The sequence below is a fragment of the Drosophila hydei genome, unplaced genomic scaffold (assembly GCF_003285905.1).
Source record: "Drosophila hydei strain 15085-1641.00,03,60 unplaced genomic scaffold, DhydRS2 tig00000060-arrow-pilon, whole genome shotgun sequence".
Classification (NCBI taxonomy): domain Eukaryota; kingdom Metazoa; phylum Arthropoda; class Insecta; order Diptera; family Drosophilidae; genus Drosophila; species Drosophila hydei.
The window spans coordinates 2,919,599-2,937,542 of NW_022045656.1; the positions used below are offsets into that span (position 1 = coordinate 2,919,599).

The window sequence follows — 17,944 nt, forward strand, 5'->3', positions numbered from 1 at the left end:
ACTTACATTTTCTTTACTCCGCTTTATTTTTATTACATGATCTTATGCCGCGGTAATTCTGTAGCTGTTAAACATAATATGCTAAAACATTTATGTATAATAATTAATTTCAAAGCGAGCATTTTATCCTTGATTATCATTTAAATAATATAGTTTAAAAATAATAATTTTTTTTATGGAAGACTTTAAAAAATTCATTCATTTTTCTTCGCATACTTTTTCTCTTACCACCTCTTGTTATTCTTTTCTATTGCGCTGACTACTAATAAAGGACACTGGCGGCATTCCCTTGGGTCGCTTGCCTTCTAATACTCACACACTCACACACACAGACACATATATTTATATATATATATGAATTGAAAGCTAAGCTGGGCAGCTTTTTTGGGCTTGAGCATTTTAATATGCTAGCCAAAATAATTTTAGAACTGAAAAATTTCCATGGCAGAGTCCTACGCAGCTTGTACGTCAATTCCCAGTTCTAAGGTGATGGTGGTGCTTGCGGTGGTGGGTCTGCTGGGGCTTGTGGTGACAATGATTGCTCGCGCGCTTTTCACCACAGCAAGCTATCGAATGTGGGAATGGAAATGAAATCGAGTGAAGCGCATATCGCACCCCAGAGCAGTCGCTATTAAATGGCACAGGCAGCGTTTTCGGTACTCGGCGCCAAGCGAAAAATCAGTTTACAACGGAAAGCACAAAGCGACGGTCGTTAAAATTCAGTTAAGCTACGTGAAAATAAAATAAATAAAAAAAAATCTAAAAAAGAAATCCCAAGCAAAACGAAGTTTAACGTAAATTTTGCGTGGTAATAAAAAAGGTGCTGAAATTCCTCTGATTGTGTTTGTTGTGTGCACTGAATTCCACGAGTTGCCAAATAAGTTGGCCAGCAAGGATAACAAAGCGCTGCGTGTCCTGAGCTAGGAAAAATCCGCCCCAAAAAGCAGAAGCTAAGCCAACGCAAAGTTTGGTACGTTGTCGCATGGAAAAAGAAGTGAAAGAACGAAGCACAGATGAAATAGCGCATAGCATTTCGAAGCACTTTTATCCTGACGTGTCCTGCGCACGCAGCACACGCGAGGAGAGACAAGTACACATACATATACACACGTATACACATACATATATACATATGTACATATAAGCAAAAGGGATGCACGTGCTTTAGTCGAATTGTCTCTGATTTTACATCTGAAATATTTAAATATTTGCATACGAAGCGCTTCCAAAAATACAATTTGAACAATCAGCAAATATTTGCATGCACGACGCAGTATTTTTTCTATTTTATTTTTATCAATTTAAAAGCGAAAAACATTAAAAATCAAGTCAAATTTATGTCTCAGTGGCGACAGCACGTGTTGCAACAGCTACAACAATTGCATTTTCGCTAAACAATATAATGTTTATTTATTTATCTTATAGCAATATTGTGTGTGCATCACATAAACATTTGCTGTACATGGAAATGCTTAGTAAAGTGCATTTAAACCATTTTCAACTGTTTTCCCGCAAGCTTTTCACGTCTACTCTGCCGTTCACCCTCCCTCTCTCTTTCCCTCTCTTTTGCACCTCTTCTCTTTCTCTCTTGCTCCCATCTGCGTGATGTGGCAAAGGGAAATTGCATTGAGGCTGGCAATGGCATTGGCTGGGGGTTGTTCTGCCCAAAAAAGTTGAATATAAATGAAAAGCTCACACTCATGACAAATCGCCCTTCCTCTTGGACACACATCCTCATCAGCATCCTCAATTTAGTTTAACAGTTGCCAAAAAATATAGAAAAAAGAGAATACGAAAGTGAACTTTGTGCTTGGCTGATTGCATTTTGGCCCTGGCAAATTTCAGTTTGTATCTCCTTCTTGCTTCCACTGCCTCTGAGCAGTGCAGAGTGAGAGCGAAAGTGCATGTCGCTACATAAGACATTGGGTCTTTGGTTTTTGGCATTTCCCTAGCGTGTTGACCGATGTGATGAATCGTCTTTACTTGATTCTCTACATTGTTCCACTTATAATGTTCCTTCTCAGCAGCCTTGTCTTGCAAATATCAGCTGCGTTTGAGTGTGGCATAGTTAAAGGTTTCCATAGAATCGTCGTAGAAATCAGCTTCAAGCGAGAAACAGCTGATTTCCATTTTACTTAAGTTACTTGAACAGTTCAACGACTCGTTGTCTGTTTGATATTTAATATTCAATTCGCACTTGGAAAGACAAGCTCTGTCACACATAGTATTTCGACTTGGCATTAAGTCATTTTTACAACATATAATATGCCTAAAATATTTAATAATTTTAAAATACTCTACTCTTTTGATCTCTATGAGACGACATATGCAAATCAAAGGAGTAAAGTTTACTTATATAGATATGTATTATATATATATATATATATTATATACTTAGATTAACTAGTTTTAAATCTGCATTCTTTGTCTCGTCTAAGATTTCTAACATACTTCAGCAGATCAGAGATAGCAAACGGAGCAGTTAATGACAGGCCTAATATTGACACTCCTCTTTTAATATTGTGAGCATTCCATTGTTAAGCATCTATCAAATATTGAAGGAAAACTTTCCACATTACTAACAACTGAGCCAAAGCCACATCAGCTGCAAGTGTTTACATAAGAATTCTGGCAACTTGCAATAGACCAAGGTTAGGGATGCATAAACAATAAAAAATGAAATAAAAAACAACAAGCAGATGAAATACAAAACCTTTGAATAGAGCAGTTAAAGCCAAACTCAAGCAGTTTAAGCAGAGCCAAGTGGCTCCAACCAGACCAGTCCAGCCCAGTCCATGGCCCGCGACGACAGAGTCTAACACAGATTTCCAGGAAGCAAAGGCGTCCAATGCGGGCGTTGTTTGTAACAATCAAGGCCAGAACAAGAAAGAGAAGAAGCACGAAAACGAGAGGAAGAGCGAAGGCAGGCAGAGGGAGGCAAGGCTATGGATGCAGCACTTGAATCTTACCATCGATTATATATATATGTGTGGCGTAGATTTTCGGCGCCAAATGAATTACTCTCATTGCTAGACCAGAGCAAGTGAAAGCCTTGCATTGGAACGTAAGCCACTGCGTAATACTCTGCTCACCGAGAGCTCAAATTAAAATCCAGCTAATCGATAACTGTGATGATAGGTCTAAGATATTGGAGCCACAGGCATTCAGCCTTTGGCTGCGAGTGGAATATATTTACACAAATAACAATTCAACCATGCTAAATTACAATAGAAGCTCTTATCTTAGTAAGCCCGGATCAGAGGGTGCGTGTATTATACTAGTTGATTGTTCATAGAAATTATTTTGATGACTTATTCAACTCTAATATTCATTACAATATAATAATAATACGAATAGTAATAATTAAAAGAAATAGTAGCAAGCTTGAATGTTATAAATGAAGCACATAGTTTTGTTTCTTTAGAGGTCATCTGACATCTATAAATATATTGACATTTTGAAATCTTCCACCTATATATTGCTTAGCACAGTCCCAACAGAGTGCATATATTTTCAAGAGCAAAGGCCACATGAAACGTTGCTGCTACATTTGAGTGAAGCAGTTTTGAAAAAGTGCCGGCAGCTAATCCGAGCAAATGCCAAAATATGTCGAATCCAAAAATAGCTCGGAAATGTGCAACTATTTACATGAATTGGCTGTGTTTACAAGTGCAACAGCGACGGTGCTTGTGCGGGCCCTGGAAGCAATTGCAAATTCGAAAAAAAGCCATAAAAAATGCGCAAATCGATTGCATGAATTAAATGCATTTTATAGGCAATCAAACTGCATGATTTATGTAAAGTAGTTAAGACCCTAACAACTGTCTCGCTCGCTCTCTCGCTCTGTCTATCTATCTACCTCCATCACATACTCATAGCCTATCGCTTACCTCAATTCGCTTATCGATTTGCTCTGACAAGCACGCCATGTCATATGCACTCAGGCTCCCCCGTGTGCCATATCTGACGACCCTTCCTATCCAAAAATTTGTTAGTGTGTGTGTGTGAGTGTGAGAGACTGTGTCTATCGGTGTGTGCTTTAAACTTGACGGAGTCAGCGGCTACAGCTTTAAAGCAACCCCGCGCGAGTCCTACGCTTCGATCAGCTAAAAGGGGGTTGAAGTTCAAATACCCTGTATTCACAAATTAATATAGAGATGGGATTTGTGCAATAGAAAACAATTGTCATAGTCATCTATATTATTATTATTTTATATAAATAATTGTGCTCATATTATATATAATATTTTTATATTCAAAATAAAATTTTTTATAATATATATAATATATTAATAATATAGTATAATTATATTATTATATATATATTCATTTCTTTTTTATGGAAATTATTCGATTTTATTTATGTTCGTATTGGAATTTAAGCAACGTTAAAAAGAAGTTTTATAGGAATATATGTTTGATGTGCATCGATATCTTATAATATATTATATTAGATGTTTTAAATGATCTGTTAAAATTAAAATTAGATACTTTTTTAATTTATAAAAGAATTAGGGAGAAAGATCGTGTTTCAATTTGTATATTCTTATGTACTTTATAATGATGGGATAAGGAAAACTTATGTTCAAATATTTTAATATTTTTTAATAAAAAGTTGGAGAGTTTTGAAAATATTTGTGATATGCAAGCATATACTGAAATTGATAGTCAATCATTATCTATTGAGTTCTTAGTTTGCCAATTGCTACAGGGTAGCAACTAGTCGAGCATTGCTTGGCTAGAGCACGCTTTCTTGTTTTTAATATAATATTTGGCACGACGCAATTTCGTCCTTTATTCTGCTTTCAAGTTGAGCCGCACCAAAAAAGACACCAACACAAATGCCGAATGGCAAGCTTTTTGCCATCACGTGTGTGTGTTGGTGTGTGTGAAAAAGGTATACATAGGTATCGTTGTTTCAGGGGTTACACTCTGGTATATTTCCATTCATTTAAAATGTATTTTTGTGCTGGGAAAGAGCTCGCTGTGCTGTTTGCGTTTAATAAATCTGTTTGCATTTCGTTTGTTATATAATTGGACGTCAGCAGGATGTCGACATATTGATATATACTGCTTGGCATAGAGTATAGATATATACAAATAAATATTTAAGTATGGCTCTTGGTAGGCTCTTGGCGCTTGGCCTCCCCAAATGCCCATGAAAACCATTTGGGCCACAGGGTATTATTGAGTAATTTCCTATAAAAATGGTTTAAGCATTGTTTCGCGCACCTCTTAGGGGCTAAAGCACATGCACACACACCCACACACACTTGGGTGCATAGTGTGGCGTTGACAGGGCCAGGGCCAGACGTGTCCTGCGAATAGTACCGACTTGACAGCTTGAGCTTTATTTAGAAAAAAACGCCGGTCGGGCGTGCTTGGGGAGTGGGCCCAGCTGCCAGGTGGCTTTAACACAAACAAACTGCGACGTAGAAATCTCAGCTAGCCAACAACAACAGCAACAAAAACAATCAACAACAATGGCCAAAGCCTCAGCGCTCAGCGCTCTGCGCTATTGCAGGACGTTTATTTTTGCGCTCAGCTTTACGTAACACAAGTGGGATTGTGTAATCAACGGAGAGTGAAAAGGATAGAAAGGCCAGGGCAGAAAGGACAGCAGTGCTTTAATGATAATAATAACAACACCAGTTGAAATAACAAAACAACAACAACAACAACATTTGTTTACACTGGGTCAAGGGTATTTGCTCAGCCAACGACTAATTTTTAATGCAAAATGCTTTCGACTTTTTGTTATTTTGTGTCTGTTACTTTTTTAACACTTAACATAAACATTTACAATCATGAATAATTATAATTTATTGCAATTGGAGCCGAGCGGGTTCCCCTCTTAGGTCTATAGGAGCTGCGACTAAATACGCAATTGCTGTGGGCTGTTTGTTTGAAGCAGCCAAAGACGTCATAGCGCATTACGTATACGCAATGTTGGACACAGCAAAGAGCTGCCAGCACTTATACACACATACATATATATAGTCACACACATACATACGTAAGCGCAGCTAGGCGCATTTGCCATCAATGAAGCGGCTGTCGCTGCAGGACGCCAAAATAAAAGCTTTTTCGCTTAGCTTTCAGCATGCTCTTGCTCGCTCGCTCTCACTTCGCGTGTACTTTGCACTCACTCTCTCTCTGTCTCTGTCTTTCGTGGTGAGTTTCTCTTTCATTTGTGCAGCAGCTGCTGCTGCTGCTTCTTGCTGCACAGCTGCTTACACACATACATGCTCACACCCATGCCGTCGCTCTCTTACGGCTGTTCGCCACCCTCTCTGCCTCTGTTGGTCTCTCGCTCTCGCCCTCTCTTTTCTCTTCCTATGGCGCTTTAGCTTCCGCATGGCCTGGACTTCCGCTGGCGACAATTTTTACTACGTCAGCAGGCGAGACGAGCCTCCAAGTAAATAGCACACAACACATAGACTTGGCTGTATATGTATGTGCATATGTATGTACGCATACGTACACCCATGTAAACATATAAGGCTATATAGGTATGTGTGTCTGTGTATGGGTATGTGTGCGAGCTCCCCTTGCTCTTTGTTTAATTCGCAACGACCTTCTGTCATAGTTTCATTGGTTGAGGTTGGGTGTCCACATGTTTTGAGTGCAGTTTTGGGCTAATGGCAGGGCATGAACTTGCAGCAGTGACTGCCAAACTGTGACACACACATATACACCCATATACAGAGGTGGGGAGTGTAGCTTAATTAGCTCTGACCTTTTCATGGAAAACTGTTGACATTTGAGCCTTAGCTATAGACAACAAGAACTGCTTGCCAGCAGAAAGTTCCCACTACTTAAGCTTAGCTAAGTTAGTTAATAAATTTAAGTACACAAGTCGGCGCATAAATTGTACACAAGCAAGTAATTTTGCTTAATGGACTAGCAGTTAGCTCGCAAATTGAGTTAAGAGTCAGCCGGTGGAAACGCCCACGCGCCAGGGCACTTGAAAGCACAGCCCAAGGACGAACCAAAAAATGGCAACCTATAGCAGATTTCCATATAAAATTCATGAGTAACTAACACACACAAATACACAAACACAAATGTATACACACGCACGTACACCTAGAAAACTCTGGGTAACTTATTGATCAAACATCATGAGTGTCCTCAAAGAGTTGCATGCTGTGTGTATGTGTGTGGCTGTGGAAGAGATTGCGAGTAGGAGTGAGAGAGAGTGAGTTAGAGATAGAGAGAGCTATATCATAACCTTAACGTATATGAAAGAAAAAGTGATTGACTTACCGCTGCCCTGTAGACAGGCCAAAATAGTGCTCAGTCCAACTTAATGTAGGATTTTAAAATTCATAGTCATAAATAAAGATATTTCACAATAATAAAATTAAAAATAAGTGAGAACTCAGGCTTTACAGTTATCTGAGCATGCTTGAGGATTTTCAAGCTATGACTTACATATTCCAGCTATAGATCTGTGCCTTCAAGGTACTAAGCTTGTTGCATATTTGTATTTTCTGTGTTTATAGTTTGTGTTCTAATTGTTTTTTATTATTATAATAATACAGGTAAGGTAGATAAGAAATAATACGATTACCTACGTAAGCAAACTCCTTCTGTTCGCCCTGATTTGAGTCTGCAAAAACAGAAGAAGAAATGGTAATTGCTTTCAACACTTCATAGACATAGGAACCTTAACCCATACATTCTTAAATACATCAACAATAAAATAGTTATATATAAAATATATAATATATGACAATATATGACATACACAATATATGACAATGATATTTATATATATATATATATATATATATATATATATATATAATTATATATGACAATGATATTCTGAATGCTTTCAATTAGTTCTTAATCATGACTTAGAGTTTCAGAATGAGCTTCATTTAACTATGATTTTACTTAACTGTAAGAGCAAAGAGATAGTAGTGCACTATGATAAACTTTATTTTAATTTAAAAGAAATTCTCCTATTTTTGCAACTTATGAACTTATCCTCGGCGTAGTCAATACTAAGCCACGGCTTCAGCTCTAATTTCTGACAGGGTATACCCATATTTGATTGCATCGTATATGACTTTCTATGACTGGCACATGCTTATGCACAGCTTTATAATTTGCTGACTATAGGGTATAATAATCATGATTGGGCTCGTGTTTTGGACTGTGGCACATGCAACAGCCCACTCGCCTTGCCATATGTCATGCGGCACACAATTCTTTAGAGACTGCATATGCGCTGTTTATTCCAGCTCAGTTGTACGACCATAAACCACGTAAGCTGACAGCTTGCTACGAAATGACTAATTAAATTGCATTTATTTTGGTTGTCCTTGCAGAAGAGGACGGTTCGTTGGAAAGGCCAAGACATAGAGTTAACTGGCAACGTTGATGGCTGCCACGAAAATCATTGATGCACCGCGAAACGGCCACGAAATGGCGCCACTGAACACGAGAGCGCGGGGCGATGGCACCCATGGGGTGACTATTGTCCTAACAGCACCGCAACGCAATTCGGTGCAATCGGTGGATATACCTGGCGAGCCGGACCGCGCTGCCTGGAGTGGCAAGATGCAGTTCTTCCTCAGCATCATTGGTTACTCCGTTGGCCTGGGCAACATCTGGCGCTTCCCGTACCTCTGCCAACAGAATGGAGGCGGTGAGTTGTATCTATTGCTAAAATGCTTATCGTATTACCCCAAAACTCTCTCCGGTGTCACTCGGTCGACGAACGACCAAAAATGTGCAATTGCTGGCAAAAAAAAGAAAGCGTGTGCCAGTCAATGGGCGCACTTGGCAACCCGATGATAGCAAACAAATACCCTGGGCAGTTCCAATTACAATCCCAGTTCCACTCCCATCGTCACCTGTTCGCCGTTGATAAAGCTAATTACTTTGGCTGCAGCTGCTCGATATTGGGTGCAGTCATCGCCAGGAGCGGAGCAAAAATATTGTGGCATGTGGCGCATGCCCTTAATCTTAACCTTAATCTAAACCTAAATAGAAACGCAAAAAGTGTATCATAATATGGAGACATGCATCAGAGTTGAAAAATGTTTGATTTCTGCATCGCAACTGCTGCTAGAAAATCGTACAAATATTCGATTGTTACTTGAGACTCCCTATTAAGTCAGAGACATAATATATAATCTATAGATTGTGCGAAAAGTACTGGAAATTGTATTATGCAAAGCTTTCATTCAAACTCAAATCAATCTATGCTAGATATATATTTTCTTGTCTATTGTTCACTAGTGAATGCATTAATAATACGAAAGAAAAATCCTATGAAATCATTATGAAAATAATTAATTTTATTAATATTATTTATCATAATTTATCTTAATCTTGTAGATAAAGCAAATGTCCGTCCTTTTTGCACTTTTGGGCCCTGTGCATGGCAGCTCCGCTCCTGCCCGTTATGTACATACAGAACCGATATCGTGTGTCTGCTAAAGCTAATCAAGTGCGCAACAATAACAATAACATTATGAGATTTAATGTGAACTAATTGCAGAGCTTTCGCATGGGCGAATGAGTTGTTGGTTCAAGGGGCTCCGATGGGGTTGAAGGGCAAGGGTTATTTGTACATAATTTGTGGGCCTGCCGGAAGAGCTTAATTGGGGGTCTTTTCGCTGCTTTTTTAAGGCGGGTTGGGCTGCAGCGCCTCGTGCCAACAATGCGTTTTTATTGAAAGACACATTCCAAGCTTAAATCCCACACGCTTCTAATTCAATTACGAACGGCACAAAAAGAAAACGAATGATTAACAAGTGAATGCAACGAATGGGAAATACACTAACATAAGCTAGAAACTGCAATTGGAATTGCAATTGCAACTTCTCAGTCAATTTGTAAAAATTAATTTAAGATTAATAGCATTACATGAAACTTCACTTACAATTGGCTTTCCATACTTGGCAGGTGCATTTCTGATACCGTTTATGATCATGTTAATATTGGAGGGCATACCGCTGTTCCTCATCGAGCTGGGCATGGGGCAGCGCATGCGTTTGGGCGCCTTGGGTGTCTGGAATACCATACATCCCTGGCTGGGCGGCATTGGCATCTCCTCGTGCATTGTGACGCTGTTCGTGGCGCTCTACTACAACGTGATCATCACGTGGGTGTTCTACTATCTGTTTAATAGTTTTCGCGTGAGTATCTAGTCCAATCGAATCTATCTGCAGCTCTAATGCTCTCTCTTTGCTTGCTTAGTATCCGCTGCCCTGGTCCACTTGTCCCACTAACAGCAGTGGCTTTGAGTTGGAGGAGTGCGCAAAGTCTTCAGAGACAACATATTTCTGGTATAGAACCACTTTGGATGCGGCTCCCTCAATGGACGAGCCCGGTGGCCTCAAATGGTGGATTGTGCTCTGCTTGCTGCTCTCTTGGACCATCGTCTTTTTCATTGTTATGAAGGGCATCCAGAGCTCTGGCAAGGTGGTCTACTTCACCTCACTCTTCCCCTACATTGTGCTGACCATCTTCTTCATACGGGGCATCACGCTGCGAGGTGCCGGCGCCGGACTAATGCATATGTATACGCCGAAGGTGGAGAAACTGCTGGAGCCGACAGTTTGGCTCGATGCGGCCACGCAGGTATTTTACTCGTTCGGCTTAGCCTTTGGGTCGCTCATTGCGTTTGGCAGCTATAATACGCCAAAGAACAACTGCGTCCGAGACGTGCTGCTGGTGTCTGTGTGCAATGCAGTCACCGCCATCTATGCGAGTGTCGTCATCTTTGCAATTCTCGGCTTCAAGGCCACCGTCAATGTGGATCGCTGCGTGGCCAGGTGAGTACACACACCTTGCACCCTATACAGAGTCAGTTAATCGGGGGCATATTGCCAGAAGAACTTAGTGCATATTTTAAATAAATTACTAGGATAAGTAGGATTAACATCCTTATCAACTCGTATACAATTTTTACTGGTTTCCTAAGTAAATGGTAGTGCTTCGAGAGTACGTAGTATCTTTTAGTCAGGCGCTTTTAACAGAAACTCTTTTACTTTATGGGCTTGGGTCAGGTCATTGCAAGTTCAACTGCACGCTTCAACGACTTACGTTGGGTGGGTCACTCAGTCAACCAGTTTGTCAGTTGATTTGTCAGTCAGTCAGTCAGTCTGTGTACGCGTTCATCAACCAGTTGTAACCGCATAGGATAGCGGCTTTGCCCATCTTTCTCTTTGTTATTTATTCATTGATATACCAATCGATAGGTGGTCGTCTGTCCGTTCGTCCACCAAGTCCGTCTGTTTGTCAATTTGTTTCAATTAATTGGCGCTGCACAGGTTTTTGCATTGTGTCCCCGCCGTCCGCCTGCCCGTCCCTTGAATTATCGACAATTGCTCTTGAACTATTTGCGTGGCCCATTTGAGTAGGTGGCGCCCAGGTATCGAGCTATTGTCTGCAATGCTAGTTGTAACCGATTTGAGCTAGCTATCCAATAATAAACCTCCACTCAATCGCTCTCTATTTATAGCAATACGGATATATTGGTTAAGAACGCGCTGTTGCCCTTCAAGAATGCCACCAGCGAGGATTACGATTCAGCCATGCTAAAGATCAATGGCACCGAATTCGCTGCATTGCATCTCAGTGAGTGCAGCCTGTCCAAGGAGCTGGACAATGTAAGTAATATGCAGTCATGAATTGTTTCTTCTTTTTCAATTATTTGTTTGTATAGTTGACGCCTTCTATCAAACCATTACCTCAAATCGAATAGCAACAAATTATATTAGTCGTAGTTACTACCTAATCTACCAATGACTATAGAATTAGTATTTTTATAGATTGAATTATGCATTATGAATTATGAATAGTCCGGTAAAAGCTGCTTTTTCTAGTCATTACAGGGCTTAGATTGACCAATTGAGCTAATGAAATTACAAATGGTTTGACCTAAATAGTAGATTATTCAAGTGGTCAAATCATTAGTACTTCAAGCTCAAGGTTCAGTTGGAGATGACTTGGTTCAGCGTTTCGCAGGTTAAGCAGCGTCACTTTTAATTTTTTTCGGTGTTTCCTATACTTTCTTCATTTTAAATAAGTCTTCCTTAGGATTATTATCTATGGAACTGTAATATTTGTCAAGTACAAGCCTTATACTTTACTTTACTTTAATAATTCTCCAAAACTTAAGTTGATAAGAAGTATTTATCATGCTTGGTCACCTTTGATGTTAATTCTTAATAGGATTATGGTTATTTATCCGTATTTGTTATGATTCTAATAAACATGATGATGACAGAGATGATGATGTTGATTATAATGATAATGATGACAATAATATTAATGATAATAATGATGACAATGCTAATGATGCAATAGGCATAATAATTCAAATTTAAGCCCTGATACATAGTCCCGATAAAGTCCCCATTTAGGATGCAATTGACTTTCTAATATGTATAATATATATCTAACACAGAACACATCTTAAATATAATTAAAATATCTCTTTATATTTTTGTACATTTCCAGGCCGCAGAAGGCACCGGCTTGGCATTTATTGTCTTTACTCAGGCTATAGTCGAGCTGCCAGGCGCGCCGTTCTGGGCAGTGCTCTTCTTCACCATGTTACTGTCGCTTGGGTTAGGCTCACAGATTGGCATTCTTGAGGGGATGCTGTGCACGTTGTTCGATATAGACATCATCAAGCGGGTTAAGAAACAACATGTCACTGGTGTGGTATGTCTATTCTGCTTTATTGTCGGTTTCATCTTCTGCACAGGTGCCGGTGAATATTGGCTCAAGATGTTTGATTCTTTTGCCGGTACAATTGGGTTGGTTGTAGTTGCCCTAATGGAAATGATAGCAGTTATTTTTATCTATGGCCACGAACGGTATGTGCTTCTGATATTGTACATAGACGTGGGCTCTATCATAACTGTATGCCTTTACACAGCTTTACTGAGGACATCTATCAGATGACGGGCTATAGACCCGGCCTTTATTGGCAGATGACTTGGCGATATATTGGCCCAGTTATCATGGTCTGCATTTTGGTCTCCTCTATAGTCTTTATGGTCATACGGAATCCGACATATGGTGCCTGGAATGCCGAGAAGGTATTAGGAGATTCTAATCTTTCTCATTTGGTGTACTAAATATGTTTCGTTTTGGTACTGCTCAGGGTATGGTTGAACAGAAGGATTACCCCAATTGGGTTATGGGCATTGCCCTCTCTATGATCTTGGCTGGTGTACTGCCCATGCCTATTGTGTTCCTCATGCGCAGCTTCCAGTGCCTCAAAGTGGATCTGGACATACACCAGGGCTCCATTCGGCGCAATGAGACGACCGCTTCAACTAAGGAAATGATTGACAACGATGATGACGTGAGTTACAGTTGGTTAAGCCAGAATATGTATTTTTTAAGAAATTCTTTATTTTTGAATAGTACTTGTATCTAATTATTGGTCCAAGTTATTTGTTGTGTTTGTTTTGATAAGAAGTTAAGCTAAGATACTTTCTCTATCTCTCTATCGTACTATAAATGTAACTAATTGTGTCTTTCTCTCACTTAACGACTCATCCCACACATTTACGCTTGTTTCTCTATCTAATTAATAATGCTTTAAAAACAAAAAAACAAAAAATATACCGAAATCAAATTTACATTCGTCACGCGCTTAATGTCGTTCAGAATTTGAGTCCGGATATGCCACCGCAAGATTTATTAGCGGCCACACGCTTCACAATTGGAGACTTTGAAGTAAGTTGTTTGTTTACCTATCCGCAAAAGAATCTATCCAGTAAAACACACGCTCCCCCAACTATCTGCTAATCACACATATCTTGACTCTCTTCTCTCTCTTCTTTCTGTGTTATATTCTATATTCTGCAGAACTAGAAACTGAAGTACTAAACACATCCAACAAGATACCTAACCTTAAACTTAACTAACTCAAAAAAGTAGCCTCCCACAAAACAAAAAAACAACCAAAAAAACATAAAAAAATAATAAACAAAAAACAACGCCTGACACCCACGCTGTGAGGATAAATTTCACGCGCCGTCTGCCTGACTAGAAATACCCTACAAAACAAAGAACCGCACATACGTTACGTAACAATTCGAACCGATCCGCATTCGCCACTAAGTAAACTATGAATACTTTTTAAAGACGCACAGCAAAAACTTAACAGTAGCAAAAAAAAAAAACAATCGCAATGCCATTTAAATGTAATAGAGTTTGATAAACGATAAGCGATAAACGATAAGCGATAAGCTTCGATAACAAGTACTCGTCAGCGCCTTCTTTACAAAGAACAAAAACAAAACTTAAAAATTAAAACAAAGAAAAAACGATTACAATTATTTACCAGCAAACTAGTTTAGTGCAATGTTTATGAACTAGGCTAAATATTTATAAACTAAAGTTTAGACACGTAACGCTCACCTAGAAAGCTCAATGTTTAGTCCTAGGGCTGTAGCAAAAAAAGAAAACAATATTTTCGATTGGCTAAGAAGACGGTTCAGAATTGCAATTCCAGAAGGTAAAGTACAAATTGTTGGTTTAAGACACCAAAAATCATGTAAATCCAATTACTCCCAAAATGTTCCTATTGTTTTATTGTTGTTTGTTAAAAATTGTAGTATATTTTGTACTAAAGTTCTGTTATTGTTTCTTAGTAAATAAAACTGCCACAGCAGGCGCTGCGCGTGCAGCGCCCTCTGTTGGTTGTTTGCGAGAGCTTTTGCCGTCGGCTTGCAGCTTTGTGATATTGCGCATACGCCGCGAGTCCATATGTTTTGTGTTTAATAACAAACAAGCTGAACATAAATATATATCTTATTTATAGATCTTTTTGGTTTTAAGATATACTCTTAAATATGTTATATTGAACTGTTTTAATAAAGTATGTTTTTTGCAATAGGAGGACGATGATGAGGACGATGATAATGACTTTAGTGGGCCCGCATTGGGCGGCCATGTGAAAACCCAGAGCGATTTCTCTGACGATGACGAGGAGGATAAGCCCATGACCATGCGTATGATGATGATGCGTTCGACAACATTAAATGCAGCCACGCCCCTCAAGAAACTGGGCGGAAATCATCTAAATGTGCCAACAAGCAGAAAGCAGAACTACAAAAAGAACGCCTACGATGTGTAGAGAAGCAAGTGTGGCCAGGGTAAGCCAACACCTTCAAAAATAGGGTTCATGTCAAAGGAATACCTATAACAAATATATATATAGAAATATGCTAAATATATATATATTGCGAAGATAGCGCAAAAAACCATTTATATATTTACACTAAGTATTTTAACAAAATTTATATTTAAAAAACTTAAGATTAAGTCGAAAAACTTAAAGTAAATTATTATATAACAAGTTTAAGAAATATGTAAAACACAAAATTGTTAAAATAACATTTTAATACACACCTACACACACACACGCACGCACACACACACACACACACACACAACTAAACTATGTACAATGAGCTACAATTGAACTAAAAACGGGTTTTTGAAGAGAGTTAAAAAACAACATAAATACTTTTGCCATTTCTGTTGCTGTAGCATTTAGTTAAACTGTTTTTAGGCGTTAACTGTTAACTTTATAAATCCCTAAATATAAATATTCTATATTCTATATATAACCGAGTTGTATGCCCTGCCTAGCCATGAGAACTTTTAATTGCTAAACGCTTTTCGTAGTGTAATCCCAAAGAAACTTTTAACCAAACGCATTTCCACGAGTATAACTCATTATTTTTTATTTACCTAGTAGCATTCAGTTTCAAGTTCAACTTATCATGCCCAACAACAAAACAGAATCTAAATATATATTTATATATATGTATTCAGTTTAGCTCTACACAGATGAAATATACAAAATTAAATATGTATATGAATAATGCAAAAGTATTGTAATAATAATAAGAATTAATTAAAATGTGAAGCATAAGTTAATCACGTTGAAATATTAATGAAAATACTAGTTCAGTTGTTAACTGCAAATAAAAAAAATACTTAAAAGAAATACCAAAAATATACTTCAAGCTAAACACACTTACAGACAACTCAAAACGAACAACAAAACAAAATAGGAGCATAGCATGTGTGATATTCTAAATAATATCCTCGAATTATAGTCTAAGCAAATATCATTTGTTACGTTGTTCAACACTGTCTACAGCCACTTGCTTCTATTTAACCGTGAATTAGTTAATTCCCAATATTTTCTGCCCAGACATTCAGACACTGGAAGTATTTTCTTACACAAACACAAAAAATAAACTGCTGTGAATAGTTTTAGTGGTTGTAAAATTCTATTACAAGCGAATGAAGAATTACGAAAGAGAAATAAACGTTATGAATAATTATATATGGGTAATTTTTAAGATGGTATTAAGCTCTCTGATCTGACCTGATCTAATCAATCACTCACCTAAGTTCAGTTTAGCAGATCCTATAAAAAAACACCAATTCCAATTTCCAAATTCGGTTTCCGCAAAAGGACTGCAACAGGTTTTTATTAGAAAAGAATCCACAGAATCCATAGCAAGCAAAGAAAGAAAATAATTAAAAACTCTAGATTTCGGATCAAGCAACATACGAAGAATCAAAAAAAAAGGACATTTTCAGTACTAGTACTCGTAAACGGCAAACGTTGAAGACAATAAAGCAAAAAAATATAAAAATAGGGAATACTTATGATATGATGATGAACTGGACAGAACTGGACTTCGATGGAAGCGCAACTTTATACAGAGATTTTTATGATTTACAATTTTTCGAAGAAAGATTTAAAAAACATACTTGATAACAAATAGAACAGAACACAAATTTCCGTTTGCAGTCTGTATAAATCGTAGCAGGATGGTAAACCCATCTAAAAGTTCGATTAATGTACCTTTGCGATGACACAGGTCGTTGGGTTAGTTGAGTTAGTTGATAAGCTTATAGATGCATATAACAAGAGCAGAGAAAGGGTATCGCTGAATTAAAGAACAGCCTATATATGTATAAATATATATATATAGAGCTAAGTATATGAAATCTGTTGACATACTTAGAGCCCAGAAAAATCCAATTTAAATGTTTTACAGATAAGGTACTCATAAGTGTTATAAACCTATAACGCTCCACAGCAAAACAAAGATAAGGAGTACGTATAATGCCACAGTTAAGAGCCATCAGATCATATCCTCGCAAACCGTTAACCGAAACCAAAATATTATTGTATAGTTAATTCACAACTAATTCTTAACTCAAACATACTATAAATATATTATATATATATATATTGTATATCAATTAATGTCGTAGTGCTTAAGAGAACTAAACCATATATGTATATGCATATTATTATATACATATATGTATATGTATATGTATGTATGCGAACAAAATGGACTCGTGTAAATTTGATTGTATTTAAAACGTAAAGTGAAATTACTTATGTGAAACATTATTATGATATACGCAGGTAATTATTATTAAACAAAGATATATAAATAAATAGTGCGTTAAGTTCAAGAAAAACAGCAAAAACTAAATGATTTTTTATTTGAATGGATCTGAACAATTCGGGGCTTTTGCATGCTTTGAGTAAAAATCATTTATTTCATCACCTGTTCTATAAAAACCTTTTTCAGTTCTATTATTCGATACCAACATTTGGATAAAAGTGAGAAATGTGCATAAGTTGTTTTGAAATTGTTCTTCTGGGTCTTCATTATGTCATTTATGGACATCTCTTCCATCTATTCATAAAATTATTCTGTTTTTTATTTACTACAATTCCCACAAGCATTTTGCACTGAGAGTAAAGCTTGCCAAAAGCTGAAAAAGACTCTCATTTGCAGATTAGGCTTATCGCCTGGGTTCAAGTTTCGTTTTGGTTGAGTTGGTTTTTTGCAGTGCTGCAAAATCAGCATTTGATAAGTCATCAACAATCTACTTCTCTCTTTCTCCT

The 17,944-nt window shown here is 37.8% G+C and overlaps 1 protein-coding gene across 4 annotated transcripts; it reads left to right on the forward strand.

The window, feature by feature from the left end:
- The first annotated feature begins 664 nt into the window (after positions 1-664).
- LOC111594343 (sodium-dependent neutral amino acid transporter B(0)AT3) lies at positions 665-15,243 on the forward strand. Of its 4 annotated transcripts, XM_030226190.1 has the most exons (10): positions 666-970; positions 8,343-8,662; positions 9,928-10,160; positions 10,222-10,799; positions 11,489-11,636; positions 12,490-12,851; positions 12,914-13,076; positions 13,142-13,345; positions 13,654-13,722; positions 13,855-14,171. In XM_030226190.1, the coding sequence occupies exons 2-10, from the start codon at positions 8,395-8,397 to the stop codon at positions 13,858-13,860; spliced, it is 2,031 nt and encodes a 676-aa protein (XP_030082050.1). In that variant the 5' UTR covers positions 666-970; positions 8,343-8,394; the 3' UTR covers positions 13,861-14,171. The 4 variants fall into 4 exon arrangements, with proteins under 4 accessions (XP_030082049.1, XP_030082050.1, XP_030082047.1 ...); XM_030226189.1 differs by lacking the exon at positions 13,855-14,171 and having other exon boundaries at positions 665-970; positions 13,654-13,839; XM_030226187.1 differs by lacking the exons at positions 13,654-13,722; positions 13,855-14,171 and adding an exon at positions 14,888-15,243 and having other exon boundaries at positions 668-970.
- Positions 15,244-17,944: the final 2,701 nt, after the last annotated feature.

What these genes read in the sequence shown, in the direction of transcription:
- LOC111594343 (XM_030226187.1), top strand. Translation starts at nt 8,395, where the DNA reads ATGGCTGCCACGAAAATCATTGATGCACCGCGAAACGGCCACGAAATG. An exon ending in CTGCCAACAGAATGGAGGCG is followed by an intron (nt 8,663 to 9,927) that starts GTGAGTTGTATC and finishes CATACTTGGCAG; the next exon opens with GTGCATTTCTGATACCGTTT. An exon ending in TTTATCTATGGCCACGAACG is followed by an intron (nt 12,852 to 12,913) that starts GTATGTGCTTCT and finishes GCCTTTACACAG; the next exon opens with CTTTACTGAGGACATCTATC.